The sequence below is a fragment of the Rhea pennata genome, chromosome 2, assembly GCF_028389875.1.
Source record: "Rhea pennata isolate bPtePen1 chromosome 2, bPtePen1.pri, whole genome shotgun sequence".
Classification (NCBI taxonomy): Eukaryota; Metazoa; Chordata; class Aves; order Rheiformes; family Rheidae; genus Rhea; species Rhea pennata.
Window position 1 is genome coordinate 20,771,023 of NC_084664.1, and position 12,137 is coordinate 20,783,159.

Below are 12,137 nucleotides of genomic sequence, written 5' to 3' on the forward strand. Positions count from 1 at the left end.
AGTCACAGTACTGAAAGGATGTAGGCATGGGAAGGGTCCCAGGAAGAGGTGGAACAGTACTGCCAGCACTGTTCCAGTATATCCATTATTCAATTCTACACATGACACCTGTTCCTAAACGTCAATTCTTGATACAGTTACTTGATAGATTCAAAAAAATTAACTTTGATACAGTGATAACGGTCAGAATTTTAACTGATAGTAAAAGACTAAAGAATTGATAACAAAAATGCCATCCAAGGCTTCTGTTAGGCACAAGACTGACACACAACAACAATTATTCAGAACAAGCTATTCTTCTTTTGATATTTACTATTGAAATATGCTGCCTCTGCTATAATGCAACAATACTGATGATTAGTTGTGAGTACTTAGAGTTAAACATTTGAGTAGCACTTTACAGCTTCAAGAAGTGGTGCAGGATTGACTGAATCAAGACAATTCTGTATTGCTCATGTTCACTTTCAACTATTCCTATAAAAATTGTTAGTCTTTACAAAACTTTATGTTACTTACTGTTAAACACTACACTGTCTGAAAGTCAATTAAAAGATGCCCATCAAACATATGTCAGTAAATGTACAAATGTAACAACAAGCAAAAGGAATATATTTCGTTTTCCTGGCTTCAGTAAGCATAAGAACATGACACATGACTGTTATTTGCAGACTGTCTACTACATGAAAACTTTGTATATAGTGTATATAGTTTTATTAAAACACATACAAACAATTAAAAAAAAACACCAAGAAAACCTTCTGGAAATAGTCATTAAGTACATAGGACTTCACTAGTTTAATCAAGGACACAAAGCAAACAAACGACAACAAAAAAGTATACCTTAAGAGAACCTTTTGTTTCTTCAACATCTTTCAGTTATAGCTACAGAATTAAAATCTAGGAAGATATACAAACAAAAGCAAAAATCAAGCAATGACCTATTTTTAATGTTCAGATGCCACTTAGTTGCATAACTTTTTCAAGCAAGAGATGTTCAAGCCCATTTTTCTCCCTAGTTATTCAAAAGTTATTTTCCTCTATCTTAATGTGCCAGAGTACCAACTTTCAGGAGTAAAGTAAGTGCTGTTACAACACTCTGAACTTGCAGAAATAACATAAATAACAAAATAAATGTAAGGAACATTTAATTATACTTGAAGTATATAATATAGGGTTTTTTGGGGTTTTTTTTTGGGGGGGGGAGTTTACTGAAATGGAGATGTCGGACTAGATGATCTTCAGAGGTCTCTTCCAACCTTACCCATTCTGTGATTCTGTGAAAGTCTTCTGGTTGAACCCTGCAAAGTAAGGAAGAGGTCCAGACTAATGATAGGATTGTTCTTTAGAAAATACCACTTTTTTTTTTTTTATGAGTTTGGAAAGAACTTACTGCAGTAAAGCTTTGCTCAAAATTCTGACTCGCTCAGTGTTCCTTCAGAGATCCCTATAATAGCCATGGTGAAGTAGCAGCTCCATAAAGGAAACAAAAAAGTAACAGCTAATGCTCCTCCTCTGAAGTCCTTCCCTGCACCATTCATCTGTGCTAGTGTCAATGGACATGGACAATTTTTGTTAAAAAAAAAAAAAAAAAAGGAAAAGAAAAAAAGAAAATAGTTGATTTCTTCAGAGAGCTTTTTTTAGGATCCTTATCACCCAAGGTCTCATTGTCATTCGCAGTTTTACAGTCTACAGAGACTACACTGCAACTAATCACCATTATTTCCTGGCCATGTTCTGCAGGGCTTGTGTTTTAGTTCATTGCTGTATTCTTTTATACTGAAAAGCAGAAGACTAAAATGTAGACTTTGAAAAGTGATGGCTGCAGCTAATGCAGCCTCAAAAAATACTCTCTTACAGAGAGTAATTCTTGGGTATAGCTAAGGTGGTAAATTTGTCATTGTAATTTTACAGTAATTTACTAATCCCATACGCCAAACAATACCATTATTGGTATGTGCTTGTTATACCAAGATACATTAAAAGCATTACTCTTTTTCTCATGATATGCTACTGTAAGTTTAGAAAAATAGCCAAAAGATATACATGAGAAATAAAATTGAAGTTCTTACTTTTCCTCTTATTAAAATACATACAAGTTAAAATTTTAAAAAGCTTATATACTTATATAGTTTTTACTGTAGTTCTTTCTCTCTCCGTAAGAGATCATTTTGCCATGCCACCTGTACCAGCTGATGTCAGTTCCAGTGGCTTTATTCAATTACCAACTGACACAGAATAAAGTACAAGCGAACACAGATCTTACAAGGAAACAAATCTACCAACCAGATACCACCTTTGCTCTTAACCCTGCAAGTTTTCAAGATATATATTACTGAATATATACAGATATGCTCATCTTTTAAAGAAACTGTGTTTAGGCAGTCACACCCTCTATCAGCCCTCCCAAATAACTTTGGAATTTTGATACAATTTGGCAAGAATAAAAATGTAAAAATAACCCATAATGTCCCTATAAAGTTCAAGAAAACCAAGTGGTCAAGAACAGAAATACTACTTTTCCCTGCACCAACAGAAAAAGACTACAGCCTGAAATCAGCCTCTTTTAAACACCAGGGATTCCACACAGACTTAAAGATTAAGAAACAGGAACCAGGTTTTGTGGCTCACAGAAAAACTGTAAAGGCCATCCATACACTGAGCTACACATCCTGCATACTTTTGAACTAGTTTTTTAGAGGTTTTAGTCATTCTTCTTTCCCTCTGATTTCAACAGTTTGAGAGAACTCAACATATATGCCACATAATTCTCATCCAATATTTGTCTAGTATTACTTCAATATTTAAAGTGAAATAATTGAAAAGTGGTTGTGAAACACTTTTCTTCTAGTTATCCTTAACATTCTTACAATTTTGGTCTGCATTTAAAAATGGTTAAAAGCATTAAACAGTCAAATTATTAAACTGATTAACAAAACCACATATATGAATCAATAAAAATGCAGGATTCTGCATTACTGAGACAAGGCTGAAGTTTTCTTTTCCCTAAAACATTACTCAAAAAAATCTTATGTTCAATTAACATTACTGAGATTATAAAGTCAAGCAATTAACAGAAGGAATCACCATTAAAATTGCCTTTGCAACACCCAGCTTCATACAGTACCATAAATTGACTCTTCAGGACTAAATCAGATTTTTTTTTTTTTTTAAGAGGAAACCATTGTTCACACAGCTGAATGGTAACCTGGAGAACTGCAGTCTATCTTAATTGCAAGAATCTTATGTGATGTTTGGCAGGTCATTCCTATTCTTTCCCACAGTTGGTTATTCAGAAAATTAGGAATATAAATTAACACTTGATTTGAGAATTTAGGAAGTGATTTGTAACAGGCTGTATAGAACATTAAAGCCCCTGAGTATTAAGCGCCTGTGCCCCAGACTAGCCGTGATACACACACATAAGTTCCCTCACAAACCATGACGGAAGCCTGGACAGCGCAGAATGTAATTCATGAACACACAGCTAGTCAGCAGAACCTTCCCAAGAGCAGAGATACGCTTCAAATGATAGTCCTTCCTCAGGGCCTAACAACCTAAAGGCTACAGTAGGGCGGCAGGAGTACAGAACATCACTCTTAGAAGTTTACGTTTTTCCTCCTCAAAATAGGAGGCGTCACCTTTCTTTAAAAGCACAACAAGCAGCAAGCCAAAAATGATAATGAACTCCCTTTAGCCAAAGTTGAGCGTTTAAAATATTTGCCCTGGCTCCTGGAGACCTGGATTCTACACTCTCCTCAGACTGGCACTCTCCAACCACATGTGATAGTGCCCTGAAGCTCTGTGTCACTACTTCGGGCTTGCCTCTCCAGTCAGCACTCCTTACCCATTTGCAGTCTTTGACCACAAGCATGCTCTTCCTTATTTTCTATCCTAAGAGTCACTCTTGATTTTCTGTACTCAAAATACACAGCTCCTTCATTTGTGAGGCCTGGACCAATACAGCCCACCTAAAATTTTGCACAGCAAATCTTGGAACACATAAGCAGGATGCACTTGGCCCAGGTCTGCACCTAATGCTATCTTGCACAGCACTCAAAGCTACCATGGCAAACAGTTTTACTGTTCAGATGAGACCAAAGCTAGTACAAACAGAACAGTGGGTAATTCACCTACTAGAACATAAGATATCCTTATTATATAGTAAACTGTCATTTTTCAAATGTTATAAATATACATTGCTAGTAAACTCGCCTAATTTTCACAAAAGTGGCAAAAAAATGACACAGAAATCAACCCCAGCCAAGCTTAACATTCCTGGTGTAGTTCTTTCCAAACATATGGTTGCCAGGAACATTAGCAAAACAAGGTGTTCTTCGATAGCCTCATGATGGCAGAAGTTTTTCCCCAAAACACTTGAGGCAAACACTTAGACACCTAGAAAAGGGATATTATACTTGAATGTCAAGCAACATACGCATCTCTCCCACAGCGACTAAGCAGTCTTAGTGGAGCAGTAACAGAATGCAACTAAGCTAGTATTCTAGAGCTTCAAATTGTATCATTAAATTAAAGCCACATCCAGTTTTTTTAATTATATCCTTACATATTTGATATTAATTTTGTAAGTACATGCACTGAATAGACTAAATACATATTATAAAGGGAAATGCATACTTTCAGCTCAGTGTTTATTTAGTGACAGCTACCCATATCAACATTTTCAGACCACCCTCTTACCACAGACTAATATTTTGTAGAAAAATAAATAGCTTTACATGTTTTAACAGTAAAAGCATTTCCAATCTTCAACCCATGCTGCTCCTACCTGGCAGAAAGGGAAAGCTTTAAGGATCCCTAAAGATCAGATTATTCAAATCTCCAAAGAACAAAGAGGAAAAACAAAGTATAAACTATATCATTCTTCCTGGAAGAGGAGAAAAAACCACCCTCCCTTAAGCTCTGTAAGGAAAGAGAAATTCATAAATTTACTCTAATATGACAACAGTATAGCTTCCAAATGGATTTACAGATAAAGAAGTACAGAAAAATCACCCTAAACAACTACCTTTTCTCAAGATTACTGATAAGTGCCTATTTCTTCATTACTAATATGCTACAAGTGGAAGAAGGTAACAGTACAAAGAAATTTCAAGTACTGACAACTTTCCGAAATTGGCTCAGTACAGTATCTACATTTCTTACATCAACTCCACGGAAACTAGTTTAGCATAGATGAAAGGTATTTTTGCCTTGATCAGAAACTTCTTTAAGAGTGATCGTCTAAAATGTCAGAAAACATCATTCATATAGTAATGTGAATTTCTCTTGCTCTATCAGTCACTGAACAAGCTCCCTCTTAGATACTAACAATGTGAAGCCTCAAAGCTCACAGAGGACAGTACACAGTAACAGGGAGTTACCTTCTCAACTGGCTACCGTCTGGACACAGGCAATTAAATGCAACTGAGAATAGATAGTGATGATTTTAAAACTGATACACTTTTACAAAGGTGCTCTGCATTTATGCTCCCTCCTCTCAAAACTCTTGATTCTCAAGTTAATTCAACCTAGCAAAAGGAATTTAATGACTTAGTAATGAACACAGGAAGTCATAGGTGATCAGAGTCAAAGTTGGTCTAAATTCAACTTCCTACCTAACAGCAAAATAGGAGGAATCCCACAGGTGACAGCTTTGAAGCTGTCACAACACATTAAATCTTGCACTTAAACTAAAATCTGAGTTAAACCTCAAAAGTGTAAAGCTATTGAAGGCTTTCCACCAATTATTATTATGTCAAAATTGTATAATTAGATGAACGTCCAATCCCATTTTTAAGTTCAAGAGCCCAACAATTAGACAATGAGTATGACACCTTACTGGGATATTAGGTGACAGTATCTTAGGATTTGAATCTCCTACTCTAATTTCACAGAATATTTCCTCTTTTTGAGAAGCGTTAATGTATCTCTAGTCTCCTTTTAATTCCTAGCTTTGTCCCTATAATACTGACTTACATTTTAGACTCTTCATCATCTGGCAAATTGTCTTTTCTCATTTTTACAATGGCTTAACTACATAAAAGTAACAAAAATCATTTTCTCAACTTTTGTTTTCAAAAACCCACACTGGTTGGCAATACCAAGGTTAGTTTTAATTTATCCTGAACTTGTGACACTTTACAAATTAGGATCATGCAAGTTACACAGCCTGTTTTATAATGATTAACATTGTAAATCCTTCAGAAGTGAAGGATTTTTTTTTCCAGTGGATCCCATCATATTTTCCAAAATAATTACACTGAAAAACAACGCCTTTCCAAGTATATTAGTTACAGGTTTATGGAGCCTCAGTCACAAAATACGTCACTCTACAAATAGTACTGCAACTTGCCAATTTCTAGAAAGTATTCTTAAGTGTGTAAAAATACATTAGCTATCATTTGTCTCTGCAGGCCACAGCAGTAGTTTCAAAGTACTAAGAGTTTATTAGAAGCAAGATTAAAATAGCAATAATAATAGTAACGAAAAGTTCCTACTTTCCTACAGCTTTTCTTTAAAACAGAATGGTCCAGCATGATTTACTGGATGCTACAAATTCCTTCAAGAGTTGAAAAGTGCTTCATACTACCCTTTGGAAACCAAATGTATTTTGCTAGCTATTTCCAACCATTAGATGACACCTCTTCTCTTGCATCTCTGTTACCACCTCTCGAGAGAAAACTTGTTTGTATATAGCTAAACAACAGTGTTTTTTCTTGCATTTAATGGGGCATTGGTGCTGGGCTTTACTTTGCAATGGTTTGGAACCTCGGTTATAAGATTCAACAAATCATGTCAAGACTATCTTGATTTTTAATTATAATTTAGCATAAGTAAAGGATGATTACGTAAAAGCAAACAAAACTATTTCTGAAAACCAAGACATGAATTACAGTTGCAAAGAGGTACCTAATTACAAAGGTCTACTAAAGAATCAAGTGAGAGAAGTAAAAAGCGTGCATGCCTGCATGCATGAATAAATAAATAAATGCCACTTGGTCACCTTCTGAAACAGCACCAAAAAAGACAGCCTCTTTCTACCTATATGACAAACTGAATAAGCTGACCTATGTACCTAAGCCAAATATCCAGAATCCATGTGCTACTACATTTACAGTGGATATAAATTGATACGAGACAGGTTCAATCGGATATAAGAAGAAACAATCTGAAGCTCAATCAGTCAAAGGAACAGGTTGCCCAGAAGTCATGCAGTCTCCATCCTTGCAGATTTTCAAGACTAGTTTGAATAAAGCCCTGATTCACCTGGTCTGATCTCATAGATGACTTGCCTTTGAGGAGGACCAATGAACTACCTCCTGAGGTCCCGTCTCACCTGAATTTTTCTATGATTCATTCTCAAGTTACATTCAAAGGAAAAAATATGAGAATACATGTTTTAATAACATAATCCTTTCTTATTTTTCTGCGGTTCCATTCAGATTTAAATCTGTTTCTTGCTTTCCTCAAAAGACTTTATTTTTGAGATAGTTTCAACAATCCTTTCTTCAGGACACTAGCTGTTCTTACCTCTTTTGAAATATTACTATTCTTTTAGCTGTTCAAATGTCATTTTCTGTACTTGACTAGACCATTAAGACATTGTTAGCTTAAAAGAGGGCAAAATATTTATCACCTACTGAGACAACTTCCAATTCTCAAAGTTTCTCTGTACACAGAACTTACAATTCATTTCAAATATCAAGCATATTTAATACAAACATAGAGGGCTTAATATATGCAGCTCATTATTGATTGTTAATTGCAACAAGAATGAAATTCTTGATAAATATATTTGGAACGGTGGGTCTCCAAATCTCTCTGCTGGATAATCTAACATCAAGATATAAAGTTTTCATGAAATATCTAGAATGAAATATTTAACCAACAATTTTGGTTTGTGTGTAAAACTGCTGCTTCAGGTTTACAAATTGATAAAAATTTTCTGTTATGTAACACAGAAATAGTATTGCCAATCTTATATAAGAAAATCTTATTAGAATAAATATTTACCTTCCTGAAAAGTGAGTTATTCTGAAGACCTTTCAGAATTATCAGTTCTTTTTAGAGAACAGGTCAGCCAGCTACTCCAGGAACTCTGTTTTAAATTAAAATGTGCCTGCAACTTTCTTTCTTGTCAGTCACATAATAGAATTCTCTTTCTAGAAACAGAATTTTGGAGAATTCTGTTTTCTCCAAACTGTGAATATTAGTTTATAATCAAATAGCTTGATCAAAGTAAGCATTTGATAATGTTACACTCTGGAGATAAACAGCTGAGCCATGCTTTCAAGTCAATACCAAGTCTTTCTGGGAGAAGAAAGAAATAAAACATCATCTTCTTACTTGTAAAATCAAGCACATTCACTTGTCACAGATGCTAGTGGCAGAAAAACATGGAGACTCCTGTTTTACTGACCTAAGTTTTATTGTCTAGCAAAAACAAACAAAAAATAGCATGTAATTTCCTTGCTGACCATTGAACATCATTCACAGCCAAGTATCAGAACACGTTTCTGCCTACAGTAGGAAATACAATTAGACCACTCCTTTAAATCCTATGCACTAAAGACCAACAGACCTCTTGAAGGATTTCTGTCATTTGTGTCTCAGTTTCATATTTTATAATCCAGTTTAGCAGCTTTTCAACAAAGATATTTTTTCCCTTCTGTTTGCAATAGTAAAAATACTTTTAAAAACTGAAGGGGATGGGGGCTAGCACAGCTATGGGACTTTATTTTCCTTACTTAATCAGCTCTCTTCAGCAATCCAAAAACTACATCACCAGTCATTTTTCCTCTGGGACTATGTCTTTTAAGAGCAGCAGTCTGTATTTTCCCAAGGTTTCACAAGAACTAAATCACAAAGAGGCAAGACCTGCAGTAACAGAACACCATCTGCACAATATACCAAACGAGCTATTGCATGCAAAAGGTAATCAACTTCAACAAAAGAATGAGCATCCATACCACACATGGTTTACTGACTGGAGAAGCAAAGCACAGACCAATCTTTAATTATAAAATATTAAAGATAGAAACCTCAAATAAACAGTCTATAGCTAAGAAGAGTTAGGTTATTAATAACTTTAGGAAATTGCAACTTCACCCATCTGTGGTCTCAACTGGAATAGAGCTTCATTATTATACAATATATAAATCAAATTAAAATTGGTAAGTGAATATGTTGTAACATACTATGAGAACTTCTGAAGGTTAACCAATAGGTAATTCCATCAAATCATATTGCTTCATTTGGTGTTACAAACCATGAGATCTTTTGGTTTCTTATGTTCCAGTTCATGAAAGGTAGAAGAAACTTTAATATCCTGTTTCTAACAAACCTCTCTGAGTCACAGACAAAAGGTCAGGGTCGGCAAGTGCAAACAACAATACTAACTAGGTCTGGAAGATCCACATCAAGACACTTCAAAAATAGGAGAAGCTGTTCAGCTATCAGGTAAAACTACTAGATATATTGATATTCCTTTAAAATTTTACAGGAATTATGACTTGAAGCAGCATAATACCACCAAAGTCACTTAAAAAAAAAAAAAAAAAAAAAAGTAATTTGCACAGCTCAGAGATGAGACCAAAACTGGCCTTACACTCACAATTTATAAGCATCAAATTTCTTCAAATTCAACGTCAGAGTTTTGTCAGTGTAAAACTCAATGCATACATTTTGACAAAACACTGCTTGCAATACAGCAGTGACAAGGCACTGAAACCAAGGCAAATATCAGTATGGTTTTAACTTACAGGTAATTCTGTAGCCTTTATTTCTAGATTGTTTGTTTCTCTATGTTATTAAGAAAAAAAAACAAGTTTGCCAAAACTCCATCCTCTTTGTTATTTTTAGTCATAAATTTAAATGTAGCAGTACATCTGCATCACAAAGAACACACTACCAAATTACCAGGTGAATAGAGACAGTATTTACAGAACTATTCACCTACACCAGAAACAAAATCTCAGCATACCTTTTAAAAGGTTACCCAAGAACAAAGATCAACATCCACATAGGGTGGATGTGAGCTTAAAAACAAATTTAATGTTGGGGAGAGCGAAGGCCTGAAGACTGGCATTTGTTTTTAAATGTCCCTTCCTAATATACATTTGGTCAATATGTTCTTCAATTTCATTTTTTATGTTATGTTTTTGTATTATTCAGAACAAAGTCCACTCACAGCCACAGAATAAATTAGATGTACAGGATGCTAACAGTTTCACATATATTCGTAGAAAAGAGGCTAAAAAGGAGCCAAAGTAAATTTGAATTGTGTCACTGTCTGTTTTCTCACTGTGATATATTTAGATGACAACATTCCCATAGACAATTATAAATCTGGTAACACTAAAACTGGAAAGTAATAATCACTACAAAATTAAAATTCATTTTTAAAAATATACTAAGCATTGAAAAAATAAGCCAACAAAGATAGAAATTAGCCATCAGCATTGCTCCTTATAATCTCACTGCAAGATTCACAGGTCAATGCCAAAACCACTAAAATACATCAACAGATGTTAGTTCTCTGATGTAAAAAAAGACAGAATAGATTAAAACATAACAAGTTAGGTGCACCTGATCATGAAAATATTTGCTAAAATGTCCACTTGTTTTTTCTTTGCCATCTAGTCACAAAAAATTCTCTGACGGGAAACTATGACAGAGGAAGTTGCCTGGAAAAACAGCTATCCCAGTAGATCTCTTTGTCTATATCCCAAAACCAAGGATAAAAAAACAGGTAAAAGAAGGTGCATTTACAAATGCATCTAAAGATGTTTTCTCGTTGGACAGTAGTATCTCTAGTTTATCATCTGTATTATTTATTTTTCAGTGCTTCAGGAACAAGATTTCCTTCATGCTTTTCAGCAATAATTAAGTTAAATGTTTATCAAAAAGTGCACTATTAAGCAGATGTGCCACTATTAAGCAGATTAGCAACGACAAATCCACTTACTTTTTTCTCCTTCTCATGATGTTTATCCTGAGAGTGAGAGGAAGAATCACTTAAACTTTGATCATATGACCTATTAGATCCCCGTTTGCTCTTTTTCTAAAAAGAGAAAACATATTTATGGATATAGAAAAGGAATCATTTGAATAAATAAAAAGTATAAAGCTTTTCAAATGATAAAATGCCTTACTACTTGAGGCGAAAAAATTCCAATAACTGAAAAATTGATAAATAACTGACACTAATAAAGTTAACAAGACTACCCAGTGTATACCAGAACAAAACAAAAAGTTTACTCTTATATTTTTTATAACACCTCATGAATTTACAAAACGTGCTTTCCACAAAAATGAGATATGCTACCTTTTCAAACGTTAAAATAAGCTTAAACGCATTTTCCAGTTTTTAAGCTCATGTGAGTATCATGTGAGACCACAGTACTAACATCCTTATACGCTTCAAGTGCATTTTGAGGAAGTTGTTCCATGGTTCCATGATGTATTAGTCAAGTGGCGAGTCTGCAATATTTTTATTTGTAAAAATATTTTAAAAATAGTAACAAGATACCAAATGCTATGCTCATACATGTATTAACAAGCAGCAGACATAATTATGTGAATTTCTGTATTTGAGAGCCTAGCCTGGGACCTGACATACTTTATGCTAGGCCAGTGTCAAAAATGTTTGTTATTCTAGCATAACTAAGGAAGCATTATAAAGATGCTTCAGATCAGTATCCGATCAACTCCAGTTTTCAGTGGTACAACAGATATACACCACCCATTATCTTTGGTAATAAATACTAAATATCTGCATTTACCAGGTATTGACAGTCACGATATCCCTAAAGAAACACTAGAAAGCTAACACGATCTTGCCTGTCTTTGCTGCTGTAAGCCCTGCGGTTTCGTAATAGGAAACTATTTAATTACACGTCTAACACAGAGCTATTTCTTTATCATTAAACTTGCTTTTAAAATATACATACATGTTCTCAAGTCATACCTGCACTGGCACATTCAGATCAAATATGTAATAGTGTAAGAGCTTGCCTTCACTGCTAGATAATGAACCATCGTTGTTCTTTTTGTATACTTCGCTCAAGATAAAAATCTTAGCTAAGTACAGGCTACCTTTTATCATGAAGCAAACTCATCAATATACACAGGAGCAC

The 12,137-nt window shown here is 34.6% G+C and overlaps 1 protein-coding gene across 4 annotated transcripts in view; it reads right to left on the reverse strand.

Annotated features, from left to right (window-relative positions):
* The window catches only part of MLLT10 (MLLT10 histone lysine methyltransferase DOT1L cofactor), a 130,836-nt gene that overhangs the window by 73,340 nt on the left and 45,359 nt on the right, over positions 1 to 12,137 (reverse strand). For 3 of the 4 annotated variants that reach the window (XM_062569034.1, XM_062569035.1, XM_062569036.1), the window contains one exon: positions 10,967 to 11,062. The exons of the other annotated variant lie outside the window; for it this stretch is intronic. In XM_062569034.1, coding sequence (XP_062425018.1) covers positions 10,967 to 11,062 — 96 coding nt within the window. The remainder of the gene's footprint in view (positions 1 to 10,966; positions 11,063 to 12,137) is intronic. 4 annotated transcript variants of the gene reach the window in all.